This window comes from Acipenser ruthenus, chromosome 19 (assembly GCF_902713425.1).
Source record: "Acipenser ruthenus chromosome 19, fAciRut3.2 maternal haplotype, whole genome shotgun sequence".
In the NCBI taxonomy this organism is placed as follows: Eukaryota; Metazoa; Chordata; class Actinopteri; order Acipenseriformes; family Acipenseridae; genus Acipenser; species Acipenser ruthenus.
In genome coordinates, this window is record NC_081207.1 from 25,318,492 (window position 1) to 25,338,697 (window position 20,206).

General features: G+C 36.8%; 1 protein-coding gene across 4 annotated transcripts in view; it reads left to right on the top strand.

Annotated features, from left to right (window-relative positions):
- The window catches only part of LOC117424510 (sulfotransferase 2B1-like), a 19,568-nt gene extending 4,072 nt beyond the window's left edge, over positions 1–15,496 (top strand). For 2 of the 4 annotated variants that reach the window (XM_058992686.1, XM_058992685.1), the window contains exons 2-7: positions 11,747–12,005; positions 12,582–12,790; positions 12,900–13,026; positions 13,511–13,605; positions 13,875–14,055; positions 14,540–15,496. In XM_058992686.1, the coding sequence (XP_058848669.1) occupies positions 11,867–12,005; positions 12,582–12,790; positions 12,900–13,026; positions 13,511–13,605; positions 13,875–14,055; positions 14,540–14,649 (861 nt within the window). In that variant the 5' untranslated portion in view covers positions 11,747–11,866 and the 3' untranslated portion in view covers positions 14,650–15,496. The remainder of the gene's footprint in view (positions 1–11,746; positions 12,006–12,581; positions 12,791–12,899; positions 13,027–13,510; positions 13,606–13,874; positions 14,056–14,539) is intronic. The other 2 variants (XM_034040896.3, XM_058992687.1) reach the window with 1 other exon arrangement.
- Positions 15,497–20,206: the final 4,710 nt, after the last annotated feature.

Consider the following 20,206-nt stretch of genomic DNA (forward strand, 5'->3'; position numbering starts at 1 on the left):
CTAGAGTGATAACTAGAGCTGTAAAATCCATTTAGCCTTATTTACATTGTCAAAATAATGACTAATCCCCCAATCTTTATTATTACTTTTGTTAATAAAACTATATAGATTTGTGAAGCTTGGGCTGCTCTTCCTGGAACACTTCCTGCATCAGTCTCACTGCTCTACCAAAGCGAGGTCTTTCAGCCAGGCTGTAGAAATGACATTACACTAGAGGAAGTGTTATGCGTACACAATTTATTTTAATAAAGATCTTCAGCGTGGCACGAAGGATACCTGTTATTTTGTGGCCAATTATAACAAGAGGTAAGAAAATTGATTTTAAAGCCACAGTTATCAATCCTTAAAAAGGATTAGCCTAAATAAGGACCAAACATGCTACATTTTCACTGTCCTTTTGTAATTTACCCTGCTAATTCTAAGCATTTTCTATAGTTTACCATATATTACTACACTTTGTAATGCTTTCACTTATGGAAAACAGATTCCTGTTCTGAAATAGACAACTGCAGAGGAGTTAAAAGAGCCAAAGTATGGTGCCATGCAACAGCAGTGTGAGTACAGGGAGACGTAGTTCCAAAGAGATCATGCTCCCTGCATTGTCCTGGGGCGGATAGCCATACATGGTCCTGCATGGGTTCACCACATCAGCATAGGGAATGGGAACTTCAAAAGGCGTAGTGGTATTCATTTAGTCCCGCACCTTAAATATAAGCAAGGAGAAGCAATGGATTGAATTGAAATGTGGATGCTGTCACAAGTATTACAATGTATAGCTTTGGTGGTTCCAGTATAGCTATGGTGGCTTAGAGGAAACCAAGTCAATCATACACACTGTAAATGCATCGTTTTTTTTACCTAGTCAATGACATTCAATACGAACTTCAACGACTCTGTTGTATGCAGATCTCTCAGCATTCCTATCCGCTTCATCCCTTTAGTTCCTATAAACAGACGCGATCCCACGCAGAAATTAAACATATTAAATACAGCACACCCTGTGATGCCTGACATGGAAAAATAGCTCACAATGGTCGCATAACCAATAAGACTGATACCAGGAGGTCCCCGGGGCTAACTGTGTGTGACCCTGAGCAAGTCACTTAACCTCCATGTCCTCCATCCTTCGGGTGAGATCTTATTGTAAGTGACTCTGCAGCAGTTGTTGATGCAAAGTTCACCCCCTAAACTCTGTAAGTCGATTTGGATAAAATTGTCTGCTAAATTACTTATTAAGGATTTATTTAGTCATTTAGCAGATGCTTTTATCCAGTGACTTACAGAGTCTAGGGGTTGAACTATGCATCAACAACTGCTGCTTCCAATAGGACCTCGGTTTTATGTCTCATGTGAAGCACGGAGCACAAGTGACTTACTCGGTCACACACAGTGAGTCATTGGCTAGGATTGAATTAGCTATTTTTCCATGTTAACCCAAATAGGGTATGCTATAAAACAAAGGACGTAACTGAAAATTATCCCTGTCTTTCTTTAACTAGTAATACAATAGCAATACATTTTAAAGAAACTTGCTGCATTGTGATACACTCCAGAGAGCCAGCCTTGGAATTCTGAAATGCTTTGTTTTAAGATTCTATTTTGTTACTGAGTGAACTGTCAGACTTTGTAGCTTTTACAGAATCATGGCTTTCAGATGAGTTTTTTGAAAAGTGTCTGGCATTCTTAATTAATTATGTTGAAATTAAGTAGCGCTGAAAGGAGTGTTAGTTGTGAACAAGTCCCAGTTGTGAAATGGCTTGAAATACCTCACCATTTTCAGTCTGTTAGTCAAATATCTATTATAGATAGACATAGTTATTTGTTTTAACTGTCCAGTAGTTTGTTAATTTAGACTTATCTGCGTGACTACTGTACTGAAATGGATTACTAGACTGTATGTGTTGGTTCATACCTGATCAGAAAGTGTGCATTAGACAGGCAAAGTTTGAATTGGGCATTTTGAATTGGGTAGAAATGCAGGGGTAAATAAAATGTAATTTCCATCAATTACAATGTAATTATATAGTATGGGCAGCAGTGTGGAGTAGTGGTTAGGGCTCTGGACTCTTGACCGAAGGGCCGTGGGTTCAATCCCAGGTGGGGGACACTGCTGCTGTACCCTTGAGCAAGGTACTTTACCTAGATTGCGCCAGTAAAAACCCAAAGGTATAAATGGGTAATTGTAAGTAAAAAATAATGAGATATCTTATAACAATTGTAAGTTGCCCTGGATAAGGGCCTCTGCTAAGAAATACATAATAATAATAGTAACAACTTTGTGATTACAGTAGAATTCAGATGTAAACATTTGTTTATTTAGCAGATGCCTTTATCCAAGGCGACTTACAGAGACTAGGGTGTGTGAACTATGCATCAGCTGCAGAGTCACTTACAACTACGTCTCACCCGAAAGACGGAGCACAAGGAGGTTAAGTGACTTGCTCAAGGACACACAGTGAGTCAGCGAGTAAGCCAGGATTTGATCCAGCTCATTGTTAAAGAGCAGCCTCATCTGCCAAGGAAGGTTGTTGTGTCTAAAGATAAAACAGTAAATAAACAGGAAAGCTGAGGAAACTACGTTGCAGAGTACAACGACCAGCATTTCACCATCACTATTGCTGCTAAATACAGTATTCCCTGGGCTCATATAAATGTTAACAAATCATTTGAACAGAATTCAACTAATTTAATGATCCTTCCTGTAACTAACCCTAGAAATTCATTTTAATTATGGTGCCACTTCCCTTATAGTGGCTTTCTAAAAACTGGCTATAACAAAACTAAGACTCGTACATTTTGATATTCCATTCATTAAAATGTAATCCTAGAGTAAGTTGTTGCTTGCATTATAATACTGTTTTATTCATTTCAGAAAGTTGGAGATAACAATAACTTAATGCTCAAGTTTAATTTTTCAAGTTTCAAGTCATGTATCATTTAAGGCATGTAGGTTCCTTAGTATCTTCTTTTCAAATTGGCATAATATTCTACAAATGTAGGGTTTAAGAGGTGCTGTGAATTACAAGTCTTCTTTCAAATGTACCCATATTTAGAGGACCATTCTTTTTGTTCAACTTGCTCTGTGTTTATTTTATTTAGTATATCCTTTCTGTTTTTGGATGTTGTTAATTTCTGCATGCAACTATAAAATAACAAAATCAATGAAATATTAATTACAAAAAAAATCAGCATTGGGAATAGACGTGATTTGAATGATAACTTACCCATCTATTAGGGGTGTCTCTCCCATTAGTCTCTCTGCTTTTTCCCTGTTAATGTCCGCAGAGCAGATGATAAACCCGCTCAGCACATTCAATAGTATCACACGCCAATACATTGTGTTTTAATGTTTTTTAAAAAAACTATATCAAGTATATTCCTTTTCTTCTTGTCTTCCTTCTGTCGCTCTCCTTGATACTTTCCCTGCTTCACTTATTATTTGGTTTCTTTCTTTGCAAGTACCAGAGCCCCACAGCCCGTCTCCACTCCCTGTCGGTCACTTTATCTGTGTCTTGAAAGACTGGACCTTTGCCTGAGCTAGTTTATAAATGTTCTGCTACAGTCCAAGTTAATGTGTAATTCCATGCCAGTGATTGTCAATGGGGGAGATCAAGAGGATCAGGTTTGTGGCAAAAAATGAATCTGAAATGTATAGGGCCATAAAGTAAAATTAGAACATACATGGAAACGCCCCCATTGGTAGTGCTATGGTTCTGTACAAAGTGTTAATGGTACAATGATACAATAATGGAGGTTGCCATTGGTAGAATGAACAACGTTGGTAACATTTTCTTTTGTGTTGACATACCAAAGTTTCCCAGTAGTGTATAAGCAGGCCCACCACTTGTTCCAAATCCATCGCGAAATGTGTCCAAAATGTGTGGGGGCAAACCAAATTCACAGCTACTGAAACATATGAAGTGCTTTTTTGGTAAATGTTACATTTTTTAGTTGTCTTTTTCCCATTTGAAAAGCTTTTTGCACCCACTGCCACCAGGTACTGTATGGGTCAACAGCGAGAGGCCTACTAGCATTAATTACACCAAAAGTCTTGCTGTTTAATCAGAGAGCATATAAACGGATGTATTTTGAAACAACCATTATACCACTTTGGGAGTAAAACTGAAAATGTACAAAACACTTACTGAAGCGCTAATAAAAAAGCCTGCTTACAACGTGTCTCTATGGTTGCACAAACTGTTTTACTGCTGTTGGAAAACTGATGCAGACCGAACCTAATTCTACTGCCTTTAGTTTTAAGTGAAAGTTCAACCACATGTAATACAACGTACTCACTGTATCACTCAAATGCAGGAGTATTAACACACTAAGGTTGCATTACCAATAAAAATGCATACTTTTGTTCAGAATCAATTTGGAGAGCAAAGCTGTTCAATCAGCTACAAACTGCTAGCATCTGACATGTCTTCATTTAGTCTTTGCTTTACAAAGGATTATTCTGTGCAGCCTCCTTACCTAGAATTATCTTTAATGCTGTCTACACTGAGACAGTTAATAATGTCAGCTTCTCATCAATTGTATGAGGATGCTTACAGGAAAAGACTAAAGAAGTTTTCTTTTTTTTTAGTACAAATTGAGTAAAAACTTTACCATCACAACAACAAATACTAACCAAGTGACGTGCAGTCAAAGTAGTCTGATTGGTAACACTTTATTTTATGTATCACTTATTTTGTGATGTGGTAGGGGTTGTTACTGGCAAGTTGTGATTTTTTCTAATTCATAAAGAGGCTTTACTGGAATTTTAGTTTCAGCATTGTGTCTGTGGCAGTACCCTTTCTTTCTCATTTGCATACAATGCAGCTGATTCATAAAACTATTTTATGGTAGTGTGGCAGGTAAGAGTCCTGCTTGTAAATAGTGTTTTGTTTGTGTGTTGGTGGTGGTTGGCAGGGATGGGGTTAATTCCTATCCCTGCCAAATACATGTGAGAATGTGGCTGGAGCCTTAATTGAATAATTGATGATTAATTAGGCTCCAGCCACATGGGATATAAGGGGAGAAAAGCAGTTGTTTGAGAGTGTTACTGTGTGCTGTGTAATTTTGTTTTGGTCTGTGAAGGTGAATGCCCAGCCGGACATAAGTTTTATTTTGTGTTTGTGACTTTCTGTATACACTTTATGTCCTCTGCAGTTGACACAGACTCTCTTTTTATTTTTTGTTTGATTTTTGGTAGGCCAATAAGGACAGACAACCAGCAAACGATTACAGGGGAGACACAAAAGGCACCACACACAGGCTGGGACTACAGAGACACAGACAGGGGCAAACACACCGGATGGCTACATTATCCGTTACAGGAATGTTGTAGTCTCATTTCATGAATAGCATATAACAGAAAATATCATCAACCAAATATTTTCCAAAGAGCTATCATTGTATAGAAATTGATAAACAACCTATTCCATATTAGGTAACATAACCTTTTCTTATCAAAAGAGGATTTGAAAGTTCCCTACGTAGAGAACAAATCTACCAGTACAGTATGTAGTGAAGCCACATGATTGCTATCAGACCTGTGACATTTCCTTCCTTGCACTTATTTGGGTATATATACATCCAGAATGCTGTGATATTTAAACTATTGTTTTTGTAAGAATTCTTATAACTTTTTAATGTTATGATTCAGTGGTTGGAAATTCTGGCCTTTGATTGGTCAAAACCTCATCATAGGAGCAAAAATAGATTGAACTATTGCCCTGACATCCTTACACCACCGGGCAATAGTCTCCATCTGTCATATGATTGGTTCACATCACCGCCCCTTTTCAAAGGAACGCCCTTCTCCCCAGCACTCTTCACAACAGGAGAAAATGGCTGAATGTCGATTTTGTGACTTAACAGAAAATGAATGGTTACGCAGCAGTCAGCAAGCCCGATGGAGACAGAGCTGCACGCCAAAAAAACTTTGATAACTATGTGGTATGAACTTCCAAAACACTTTCTGTTATTTATTTATGTTGTTTATTTATTTGCTTATGCTGTATCAGCTGTATTTAAACAACATATATAAAGTCATATTCACTATCCAACCTTGCCTCACTTATTTTCTTGACTGATTCATATATTAAATATGTACAGCAGACTTAGCTCATAGTGGAAAATTTTCCACTATAGCCCTCCTCTCCAGTCCATATTTACTATATATACTGTATATATATATATATAGAGAGAGAGAGAGAGAGAGAGAGAGAGAGAGAGAGAGAGAGAGAGAGAGAGAGAGAGAGAGAGAGAGAGAGAGAGAGAGAGAGAGAGAGAGAGAGAGAGAGAGAACAGAGAATTCAAAAACAGCAAACAGCTCCAAGGAGAAACAGAATTCAAAAGTATACTTATCAATCTTACTTCATGAAGAAGTATTGATAAACTGAATACTCACCATTTGATTAATAATAAACATAATAAACATAATAATAATAAACATCAGTCTACCTAACTATTTATAACATGCTATCTAAAGGGAGGAGGTCAAAACATTGTAACTAATTATGAAATGAGTTTTCAGTTTATCGATTTTATATATACACATCAGCGAAACTTGAATAGTTTAGTAAATTACAAATACAGAATTAGTAATTCAGGTCAATTAGAGGGAGGACTTGGGACATTTTGAAAAGGTTTCGTCACCCACATATCAGTGCAGACTGTCTGCAGACTGCAGTCTTTATGAGATTATCCAGATTGCTGTGATCACATGGGCTGGCCTGCTGCTTTATCTGATAACAGGATTTTTAAGATATATATTTTTTGAACAATATGAAGTGATAAAGGCCAACTCCCACAGTGAGCTTGCCTGCATATCTCTACCCTGAAGGGGGTGAAGGAGCAGTCCTGTCTCGACACCTCTTCAATCATGTCTACAAAAGGTACAGTTTTGTGAGTCACTTGTATTTTGACCACAAAACCTTTTTTTTTTCTTCCCACAAAGCATACTTTAATGATTCTATAAAGTGTTACTAATACACTGGTTTCTGGTAGCATTCTTAAAATGTAAACATATCTTTTGATGACACACTAATTATTGATAATCACATAGACATTTCCGACGAACCAGGCAGCTTATTGTAAAATGTGACATCAGTAAAAACACATTATATCTGGGCCTAAATACCTACCATATGTACAGTAATTACAGTAGACTGCATTTGAACTGCAATGATAAAAGTGAATATGTTCATGTAAGCAGGTCTCCAGTACTGGTACACAACTGTCTCATATACGTTTATATATGCAGTTGACCCTGTTACTTATAGCACTGATAAATAGTTATTCCACAAATGAGAAGAGTGGGTCATTTAAGACAATCTTCATGAATGAAATAAACATAGCACTCCACGCACGTTTATTGAATATTCTGTTTATATAACAAGTACAGTGTAGGAAAAAGAAAGTGTGTTTAACCCTAAATTAAACCACTGAAAGATAATTAGGAGTGTTTTCACTAATGTAAGTTAATATAGTCATCTCTTAGGGCATACTGGAGTCTTCTCAATTATATAAGTTAATGTGGACCCTGTTTCTTATGGTGAAAGACTGTCTTCATAGAACAGTAAGTCACCATCCTGTGGCTGCCAAAAAAAAAAATAGTATGACAAGTTTGTCTAAAAAAGCTTTAGCCAAGTATCTGTAGTCTCTCTTGCTCTTGTTCTCCTTTGTCTCACCTCCCTTCCATTTTGTTTCCTGTTTGATTTATATTTATACAGGGGGTTTTAGCTACTTTTTGAACGGGTAAATAAAAAATGCTTGATATTACTCCTCTCTTCTTTGAAAGAAGATAAACAAACTCTGTTAATTTTACAAAACAAGAACCAACCAAGTAAGTAAATACAGTTATGAAAAGTTTTTTTTTTTTTTTTTTTTTTGTTAAGTTGTAACATTTCGAATGTTCTTTACTCCAAAAAATCTTTCTTTTGGAGTAATTCTTAAATTGGCATAGTCTGTCAATCTATGAGGTGTAAAGCCACTTGTTACAGAATTATCATGTTAGTTATAACCCTATAGTCCCACTGCATCTGCTTATTGTTTCTCTGGAGTGTAAATGTTGTTGTTGTTTATATATAATAGTTTACCCAACATTTCTGGACATGGCTTTTTAGTAAAGGTGTATATATATATATATATATATATATATATATATATATATATATATATATATACACTATATATAGTTATACTTGTATTTGTGTCGAAAAAGGTATTTTTTTCCATTCAGAGGCAGTTCAGGTAGATATTACTGTAAAGAAATGGAAAGAAACTAAAGGGGGTGTACAATTAAACCCTTTCTCCTGAGAGATATTTGTGGGGAAACACCTGGTTTATCAAATTCCACAGCTCTTTGTTCTTATCAGAGAGGAAATAACCAAACACATTATCTCAGTATTTAACTTGTGTGCGTGGGTGAGTGTGTACGTGGATTTACGTGTGTTTCTTTGATTTTGCAAGTGTTTTTAACCTTACAGCTTCACCATCCACATGTCTTAGCAGCTTCAAAACAGAAGAATGATTGCGTATGCAAGTGTTTAGAAATGTCCAACCACTTCACTCCTGTATGCAAGGAACCCATGACCAGCTTTATAGTTACTGTAAATTTCAATTATGTAAAAGAGTAAAGTACACAGGAAATCTGCATCCCTAATTGTAATTATTCTCATTTGCATACAATTTTATTAATTAATCATTTAGCAGACACTTTTATCCCAAGTAACTTATAGAGACTGGACGGTGAACTATGCATCAACAACTGCTGCAGAGTCACTTACAATAGGACCTTGGTTTTACTTCTCATCTGAAGGCCAGGGGACAGTATTTTGCTTTACAAAGGGGAACCCATTTTCTATGAAAGTTTGGATCAAATCTAAGGGGCCCCGTTTTAACATCATGGTCACTAGTTTTCATAGGGGGAACAAGTTTCTTGTAAAATCTATGAATATTGTCCCTTGAGGACCAGATCGAAGGGAGGGGTAATTTTAGCATGACAAATGTTAACAGTCATGAATCTATAGGAAAACCACTGCCTGTTTCAGTGGCAGTTTTATTCCGAGAACTTGGTACAAAGTTCTGAATGGAAAACCATGATTAATACAATAGGATACATTAAAAAAATTATTTAAAAAAAAAACATGAATCAGGAATTTTTTTTACACTTTCTGTTTGTTTCCCTCAACGTTTGAACAGCACAATAACAGAGTTTTATATATTTTTACAAGAACACGAAATGTGACTCATTGTTCCCAGTTTGTTTTCAATAGTTATCTAATTCAGAGTAAGCACACCTTAACAAACCATTTACTCTCGTGTCTGGTTTGGGAAACAAACAAAAAAATTCAAACTACAAAACTGCTAAATATTTCCGTCATCGTCACTGAAAGTTCTAGAAGAGAATCTTATAAGGTAAGATACTGCTGCTGGGTATTTTTCTTGGCGGGAATTTACCAGGTCAGTAACATGATCTTTCCCTCGGCAGCTTCAGAATCTGATAGAAAGACTGGGTTATTGACCGCATGAGGAAACTTATCGCAAGGCTTCTTGGTACTGTAAAATAAATAAAGTAATCAGACAGGCATTGCATGAATGTTGTTCCATGCAACTTTTAGACAGTAACGTAATGGTCCTAAATCCATAATGCTAATTCCATATCCAAAACTGTAGTGTATATATTCGAGAATGCATGGCTTGAAGCTCCCTTCATTTCAGTTGAAATCTTTGGATAAAGAATTAGCATAAGGTATCTTCTGAGAAAGCAGCCATGATGAAAATGTTTTGTTATATTAACAGATTATCCTACTGATAAATATATTTGATATTTCATTTTCTTATTTCTTATTTCATATTGACGACCCTTGAACTTCATGTGACTCTGTCCACAGGGAGTGTGGAAATCAGAATGAAATCTAGTTTCTGTTCCCCAAAAAATAAAAAAGGTTTTTGGTTTACAACATAACTAACTAGGTAATGCATTGTGAAAATACAAGAAAATAACTACACATCTTTATAACTGTTTTCAATCATTCATTAATATACTGTATTAAACATTTTACATGATTTGTATGATGTTTAGGTTATGTAAAGATGTTTAATACCGTACATTGATGTATTCTATGCAACGTCCATCATACATGTTACATAGAAATTACAGCCAGTAATTATTAGGTAATTATTTTTGGTACAACAATTTTGTTATTAGTGTTACCATGCAAGTAAGTATACAGTAAGATTATTTTAAAGCTCAATAAAGGGTTCATATAAAACCCATGAGAGTGTAGGATTTTTGTTTCAATTGTCTTTTCTTATTCTTGTTGTCAGGAGTGCAGTTTTGACAATGTTGATTCTGGGTTTACTGTCAAGGGCGTGAGATAAGAAGAGAGAGAATTCCACAGAATCTCACAGAATCCCATGAAAACTTATCATACCAGCACAAAAACCGGAGCCATGTCGCCCTGTCTGCCATTCTCACTGTATGCTATCTGCTTTTATCTGCTTAACGTTAACATATTTCTGAAATCCAGATTACAGTTAATTAAACTGTTTATTAATAACCACATATTAAAATAGTTTGTATTTCAATATCTTTTGTTAGTTTGCAACTCCTTTAAAAAAGAAAACTGGAAACTAGGTGTAATTATGAATATGCTTTATTAAAAATTGCTAATAAGACTAAATGTAACATACTAGCTTTCAAGACCACAAACATCTCTTTTTGAGGTAAGAAGAGGACATTGAAGGCAAAGGAAATTCTTCTAATATGTCTATATATTCATATTACAGTATATAATATATTAATAGGTATGATAAAACAGTTAATAAACTAATAAGAATAATTGGATGCACGTGGATCCTTTAACTTATTATTCTGTGTTATGTATTTAAAGGTTTTTCCATTTAATAGTTTTTCGCCTTGTGATTTTTAGTCAGTTGCTGGAAACAGTGTATTATTTGTACTGGCATTTATGAAGAAGCTTGCACAGTGTTTAATTAATAAACAAATCAATCAATTATGTATATATATATATATATATATATATATATATATATATATATATATATATATATATATATACATAATTATATAAATATTGATCTAAATGTACTTTTATATTAATTAGTCAGCCACAGGGGGTCACTGGTGCGACCTAAGCCCTCCCTACCCCGCCAATTGTGTGCCGCCCCATAGAAACCCCTGGTCACGGTCAGCAATGACATAGCCTGGATTTGAACCTGCTATCTCCAGGCTATAGGGCGCATCCTGCACTCCACGCAGAGTGCCTTTACTGGATGCGCCACTCGGGGGCCCCTGAAATTACTCTTTGTTAAAAAAAAAAACTAAACTGAAAACATAAGGCTAAAATGTGTCAGATAGGAGATATAGTAAAGAACTACAGTAAATGATAATGTACACATGGCCACTCTGCTGAGCTCTGCACGTATTTATTGGGTCAGATTAGCCATAAGAACAAAAAAGACCCCAATAACGTTATAAACCATACATAAACGATTACATTTATATATATATATATATATATATATATATATATATATATATATATATATATATATATATATATTTGTATTGTTTTTTCCCTTTCTGTTGAAGAAAGTGCTAATGACTATTTTGAGTAAACATGCCTGGTGTTTTTTGGTGTTCGAGGTTAATAAAAAACAAATTAATTTAGCATCTAATTAAAGCCCTTGGAACATTTTTTTTCCCCTCTGTAACTCGAAACGCCTCCAGTCCTCATTCTCCCCTGCCCCCACACTCTCTCACACACGACAAGCATTTCCTCTCCAGCAACTGTATATATAACGTAGGCTGCCGCAGACTGGCTCACACAGCACCTCCCACTCTGACACAATGGCCAGACTGGACATCACAGAGAGCTTCCACCAGACCGACTTCCCAGGACACCTGCACACCCAGGAGTCTCTGCGCTTCGCCCAGGAGTTTGAATTCCAGGACTCTGACACCCTCATTGTCACCTACCCCAAGTCAGGTGAGTCACAGTAGTCAGGTGCAGTTTTCAATGCAGCCGATCATTCTTGTAATGACTTACCAAAGAGCTCTTTAAAAGTATTGTCAGGTACAGTAATGTGTATAAACAGGTGATTTAACACAGGACATGTCTCTATAGCAAGTACTAGGATAGTACATCTGTAGCTTTTCTCAGATAACTTTGTCAAATTAATCTAATGATACAAAAACCAAGCAGGAGGAACTGTGAAGTTGTTTTTTTGCGTGTGTGTGCCACAAAGTTGGTAAAAAACTGACAGATTTCACTTGCGGTTAATGAAGTTATTACCAAAAAACGGCAAACTCTTACATCATAAACTTAACTGTGATCACAGACTTCAAAATTCATTGATCAATATGCTCTGCAGACACAGTATTTGATGATTAACAGTACGAATTGTGTGCCCATAAATATACTGAAAACGAATTTCATAATACATTGTTCAGAAATTGTTCAAATTGTTCAGTGACTGAGGAGTGTCCCACTTCAGCTAGAGCTAATCGTAGTGTTACCACAGCTTTCTCTGATGTCTCACCACCACCTCTCTCCTCCCTACAGGCACCACCTGGATGCAGGAAATCCTGACCCTGGTGTCCAGCAGAGGAGACCCAACTCCAGCAAAGACCATACCGAATTGGGCGCGGGCCCCCTGGCTGGAGCAGTATTACTTCCGGGACATCCTCAGGGCCTCACAGGGCCCCAGACTCATCACTACACACCTGCCCTATGAAGTCCTGGCCTCGGCTCTCCGTGGCTCCAAGGCAAAGGTAACAGACACGACAATTGTTAGGAGAGTTTGAACTGCAAAATGTACTGTTACCCAGTGTCTCACCTTCTCTCTTTCTCGCTCTCTATTTCTCTTGCATCCTGATTTAGGTGATCTATGTTGCCCGAAACCCCAAAGATGTTGCAGTATCTTACTACCACTTCCATAAAATGGCTAAATTCCTGCCTGACCCCAACACATTCGAGGAGTTCCTGGACAATTTTATGGAAGGAACAGGTAGGCTGGGAAATGTCAGACTATCTGGGTGTTTAGAGAGAGAGATGAGGTTTCAATAAAAAATATCCTCCATTGCTCAATTCATTAAACCAACAAGAAGACAATCGCTGTATCACTTTATTCTGCAATTAAAACCTACACGGATGGCTTGCAGGATTGAAAAAAAATGAGGCCTGCTGTCGCAAGACAGGAAAGACTAATCGCTTTCTGCTTGCTATTTCCTGTTTCAGAAGTTGCTCACAGCAACAGCAGAGTCTACCTTAGAAAAGCAGGTTTATTTTTAAATCCACTGCATATTAAATTAAACATTTTGTCTTTTGCTTTTGCAAATGTTTGAAAATGGAGTACATTCTAAATATGATATACATATATAATATTCAATAGAAGAGAAGAGAGAGGTGTACTTACATATTGATAGTTGCATTGGTATATTTGTTATCTAAGAGCTTTAGACTGACATATGGTTGTTCCTTTTTTTGTCCAGTGCATTATGGGTCGTGGTTTGACCATGTCAAGGGCTGGACCAATCACAGAAATGACCTCAACTTCTTCTACATCACATATGAGGAGATGTTGCATGTAAGATTCCAGATATTTTATATTTACATATACATTATTATTGTATTGTTATTTTGACCATATTTGACTGAGAGTTTCAATTTAAACAGCCACTGCTTTGTCGAACACCGCAGACACCGTGGAGCAGTAGTTTATTCCTGAGTTCTTGTTGCTGTAGTTTTGTGTTTTATGGTGTTGCTCTGCAAGCTGGTTATAAACAGCACAGAAAGGCTTCTTTGAGTGAAGTAGGTCTTTTTTTCTAAATCAATCTTGCCTTTTTTTTTTTACAGAACCTGAGAGCCTCTCTGGAGAAGCTGTGTGGTTTTCTACAGTGCCCCCTGCTGCCAGAAGAATTGACGAACATCCAGAGACATTGCTCTTTCAACAGCATGAAAGAGAACAACATGGTGAACTACACTCTTATACCCAGCGAGATCATGGACCATAGCAAGAGCCAGTTCATGAGGAAGGGTGAGCAACATTTACTTACAAGATGGTTTGCAGATTGATCATATTTGTAAGTGTTAATCAGTTTATCCCTGGCACCAAAAATCTAAATATGTAAATAAATTCAGAAATAAATAAATAATGAAATAAAAAAAATCAATATGGTTCTTCCATGCCAGTATTGCCTAAACAACAAAGTGTCCATCTAACAAGTCGCATGAGAAGTCAGGATGAGGTGAGCTTGTGTCTGCATGTATAAAGTGAAAAGCTTATATGTAGCAACATACTGTATGAGCAAAGAATAGTTTTCAAAGGTGCTATTAAAGCAAAGCTTTAAATGCAATATTCCATAACAACATTTTGAAAGAAAAAAAAAAGATTCAAGACACTGGAAGGATATTCACAATGTAAAAGATTGTATATTTTCCAATTATTTTTCATCCGCTCAAAGGTCACACAGCTAACAATATACAAACGGCACATTTCTAAAGCTCTGCTTGTTCTTCAGGTAAAACCGGAGACTGGAAGGAACTTTTCAGCAGCAAACAGAACAATCACTTTGACGACATTTTTGAGGAAGAGATGCTTGATTCCGAGCTGGAGTTCATCTGGGAGTGATTCCTCTGGTCTAACAGAGCTGGGGTTCATCTAAGAGTAATTCCTCTTGTGTAACAGAGCTGTGGTTTATCTGGGAATAGGATTTGGTATCCCAAAGACCTAAAGTAAAGCCTAATATCTTACTGTAATATATGATAGTGAATATACTGTAAAGTATAGTATTATTACCTCATTATGATATTTAAAATCATTTAAATGACACAGTTATATACTGTAAGAACACATGTGTAATTCTTAAAGGGTTGCAATCTTACTGTACAAGTAGCGTTAACTTTAATTTATGCAAAGAAATGACAAGTGAGTACATTAGACTCCAGATTAACTCAATTTCAGTGTAACTGCATTGTAACTGCTATAATTGTTCTGCTTTTGTAGTGTGGTAATATGCAGGTTGTTAAGCTATAGTCGAATGTCACTGCTCCTATACCTCACATATCTAGTAGTATTGCCACTGTAGGAAATGTACTGCAATTTTATAACAAGTTGTAATAAAAAACGTAATGTAAGCTTTATTGTAAACCACTGTGTTTTAGACATTTTTGTATTAGATAGATATTTGTTTTTGAGACACTTTAATTAATATTACTTAACGTATAATGTATTTTCATATATGATGTTACATGATGTTTTATATGGTTTTGTATTTGCACTTTATTGTATTAATATTCGTTGTTTGTCCATTTTTCAAGATGTTAATATATAGAGTATGTAGCTTTATGAAATATATTATACGAAAAGCAGACAGATAATAAATAAAATGCCAGCTCACAGCGATGTGTAGTGTCCAGACACTTTTAACAAACAGTTTAGCAAATACCTTTTAGAAATAACAATAAAAAAAAATGAAATGACAAACATTTCGACTAGAAGTCTTTTTCTTTTTCAAGTCTTTATTCATGAATCTCTTAAGTACTATCTCTGTGTACATGATAATCTTGTATGTGCAATAGCACACATTATGTCCTATTTGGGCTCAGGGTAAGGTTGTAATCACACACTAAACTTTGTACTATAACAAAAAGAGGAAATATTAGTTTATTTGTTCCTCTATGAATTGCTAAATCATCAAACCCATCTTTTTAGAATGTGAGCTCTGATAACATGTATTGCCAAAGTCAGTGGTGAAATGGAAACCGCTGAACTAGCTAGCATGTAAAAGGGGATTGCAGTACTGTACTTGAAATAATTCATTGAATTACTTGTATATAGTTAACCACTCTGCAAGTACATCGTAATAATTGAAAGTAATTAGTATTTAATAGCAATTTAAAATTTAAAGTAATAAAACATCATTTTCAAGCCATTGGGAAGATTTGTATAGGAATACTAAAAATGAAGAAACTTTGAATCTTTAATTTTTATTAGAAAGCTTTTCTACAGGAAGTTGCTTTTAGTATTACTAAATACCACTACTGAGTGGTTTATAGTGGATGGAATACCACCAGGAGATTTATAAATGATTTGTTTTCCTGTGATGTTTACTTCTTAAAATAAAATAAATAACAAAATATTGTAGTGTGCACAAGGGAAGGCAGCAGCAGGGCTGGTCGGTGACGTAATCACACACAAAGACATGAGCCTGATATACGCTCCTTGCAAAGGAGCCGGCTCTTTTGTACAGCGGTATCGGCGCCTATGCTTCAGTGCAAGAGGTCCCGGGTTCACGCTCGCCCTCCACCTGTGTGTGGATTGCCTCGCCCTGTGTGATGCGCCTGCCTGCGTTAACCGAGGTCCCCACATTGGTGTCAGTAGTGGGATGCAGGTACCCCGACATGCACTTGTCTGACTGTAGCCTGGTGAGCAAGTCTGGGGCGGACTTGATGCTGGTAGGGGAGAGTGTAGCGTGCAGCGGGAAGGCAGCAGCAGGGCTGGTAGGTGATGTAATCACACACAGAGACATGACCCCGATATACGCTTCTTGCAAAGGAGCCGGCTCTTTTGTACAGCGGTATCGGCACTATGTTTTAGTGTGTGAGGTCCCGGGTTCACGCCCGCCCTCCGCCTGTGTGTGGATTGCCTCGCCCTGTGTGATGCGCCTGCCTGCGTTAACCGAGATCGCTACAATATTATCAAAAGTTATACATCAGGGCTCGACACAAATGGTTGCCCGGTTGCCCGGGGCAACCAAAATTCAGCCTCGGCAACTTGAAAATGGAGCCAGAGAGAATTAGTTGCCTGAGCCGGGCAACCACAATTTTGTTCATTATCAGATCAGAACCTGTCTAAATATGAAATCAGAACTTAAACTGACTTGTACTGCTCCTCCCTCGCTCCCCACGTGGACGATCTGATAATCTGATTCAATTAGACGTGCATAACGTTGACGGAAACACAACATTCTTACTGTTATCTGTATAAACTGTGGTTCGGCCCTGTATAACCGCATATGTAAAAAAAATGATTCAGAAGAGGCTTTTTCAATTGGGTTCACCCCTTCCAAAAAAACAAAGGAAAGCGGTGATCAACAAGAGGTATCCCCTCGACATCATCAGTCTCTGCTGTGCCACAGGCTGCCGGTAAAGGGGATGCAGCGATTTCATATGAGGAGAAATGGCAATCCACTCCGGGTTAAGTGGAAAGAGGAGTTTTCGTGGCTTGGATACAATGAGGACGATAACAAAGTGTTCTGCAGCATGTGTCGAAGCTATCCTACATTGGCAGAGACTGGAGGTCGTTTCTTGATCGGAACCGAAAATTTTAAAAAACAAAATGTCCAAAAATACCATGCCTCCAGTATCATCCTGAGTGTGCAAGAGCAAAGGAAATTTCATTGAGAGTGTCCAGTGCTCAGCCCGAAACAATCCCTGACCATCTTATAAAAATGGACAAGGAGCTATTGGCTCGAGTCACTAAACTTTTTAATACAGTGTACTTAGTGGCAAAATCAGAAGTCCCATTCACGAAATATTCTGAGACTGTTAATTTGCAATTGAACAACAGGCTAATTGTTTGAAAATTAGCTAGCTATGTTTGAGTAAAAGCTATATTTTAAACTTTTATACTAGCTAATTAATCCATGTATTTGTTCACACATCAAAGTGAAGAACATAAGAACATAAGAAAGTTTGCAAACAAAAGGAGGCCATTCGGCCCATCTTGCTCGTTTGGTTGTTAGTAGCTTATTGATCCCAGAATCTCATCAAGCAGCTTCTTGAAGGATCCCAGGGTTTCAGCTTCAACAACATTATTGTTCCAGACCCTCACAATTCTCTGTGTAAAAAAGATCCCAGTGGTACAATGATCCCAGATCCCAGAGGTGCAATGATCCCAGATCCCAGAGGTGCAATAATCCCAGATCCCAGAGGTGCTATGTGTGGAAGGACATGTTTGCTGACCATGTTCTGCAGAATCGATTTCCCAACCTTCTCCACCTAATATAACTGTCACTGGTGATCCCTTTCTCCACAGGGGCATGTGAGAGAGGATTCAGTTGTATGAAGCGAGTGAAAAGTGACTGGAGGTCTTCACTTTCAGTCGACATGCTTTCAAAATTAATGTTCATATTCATGAATGGACCAAGCTTGCAGATGTGCTTTACTAAGCTTTTAGCTTTATGACAGTTTTTTTTTACTGTGGTATATAACAACAATATGTCATAACAGTAAACTTAAGTTGACTTCTAGAAAAAAGAGTCTTGTCAGCGGCACTGTCTTGAAATATGCACAGTCTGCAGGAAGTGAATCAGACCTAGAGAGAACTTGCACACATTAGAAGTGGTTTCCACGTCACAGAAGAGTAGATGTGAGTATAACCAATGTCACAAGGAACGCACGTTGAAATTATACCAAGTAATGCGTAACACGTCTTTTTTGCACAACACTTTTGATTTTCTGGTCTTGTAATTCTTGTGATGTGGTCGTTTTTTGTAATTCTTGTGAAAACTAGTTTGCAGTGGTTAAGACAAGACTTGCACAATCTGTGTCTTATAACATTGGCCTTGACATGAGGTAAATTATCACTTTATTTATTTCAATATGGTGCACCCCGAATAGTTACGATTGAAAATGATTGAGAATAAGTCTCACTTACAGTGCATTCTCAAAAAAATACTATCAAACCTGTACAGGATCCTGTTCACAAAGCTTGAACATACAAGTCTGTTCTGTTGAATAAAATAGAGTTTTCATGAGACTGTTCTAGACTATTATTGACTTATTTACTAAACAGAGAGCACAATTGTAAAGCATTGTGTATTCAGTGATATTTTCAGTATCTAATGTTTGAGGAAGTATACCGTGGGGTAGAAGCAAGTGATCTAAATGATGGCAGACCTGGTATGACTCTTTCTTTGGACCCTCCCTGCTGTCATATTTTTATGGAAAGAAATGCTCTAAAGAGACTCACACGATTTCTATAACCGAGGTATATAAAGAGCCAGTTTTTAAATATCTAAACAGTTGAAACATATGAGTATTTTCACCAGTGTACTGTATACAATACAATTTGATCTGTGTTTTTTGTCATAAACCAGAAAATACATGTGAAGAAGTAACTTGTGGTTTTGTAACCCATTTGAAATTTGTGTTCCTGTTTCTTCGTGTGATGAGCAGTTTGCTATTCCTTTCCCATTCCTATTTATGCATTTACCGTACTTTAACTGGTTTGCCCTGCTTGCCTGTGTTATATCATGTTTTCACAGTTCTTTTACAAAACTTCACTACCTTTCTCTGCCCTTTTATTGGGTACAACTTATTAACTTTTTGTTTACAATATTGTATGATTCTATTGCACTGTAATTGGCTGTATACGGCAGCTCCTGTTTCTTTCTGTTGAATTATACTGTTGGCTGCTAATTCTCTATTTTTGCTGCTACTGTTGCTAAACTATACTAATGCTAGACAATCATAGTTAATATCAAGCATCAATTTAACCAGGCTGCTGTGACGTGCTTTAGCAGCTTAGTTTTCATTGTTTGTTTTGTTTGTATTAAAAGCACTGATTTGTTTAATTGTATTTTATTGTGTTGTGTTTTGAGTATCAATCACTGGAATATCTGTTCTGTTTTATTGTTAACTTGGAATTTTGCTAGTTTGGTTTATTTATTTATCCCCCCCCCCCCTTTTTTTGTGTGACGCTTGTACAGTGTAAAAACTAACCTGCTTATTAAACCAATCAAATTGGTTTTGTCGACCTCTATAGACTCACCTATTTTATTGATTGTCTGATTTTTATTGTGACTTTTCTGTAATAAAAGTGCTCTTTGGTTTAATACGGTCAAATGATCAATGCCAGTAATGTGCTATTGACTTAATATTTAAAACATTTTCAAGTAGAAAAAAAATGCATCTACAGTACACTAGATAAGACAAAAAGGAAATCCATTTATTTTACAGGTAATGTTGGTCTACTCCTAAATAACCTTTATTGTCCACTAGGGGTCAGGCTTGGTTAAGCTTGAAACCCCTATAAACAAAGCCAGGCAGTGCTCAATTGAGGAGCCTATTTCTGCTCGATGTCAGCAGAGCAAAATCTTTGAAACTGGGCCTCTAAATTAAAAAAAAAGTGCTTTGATTGTTCTAAGGTTAATTACATATAAACATTATACCAGGCATAGAGG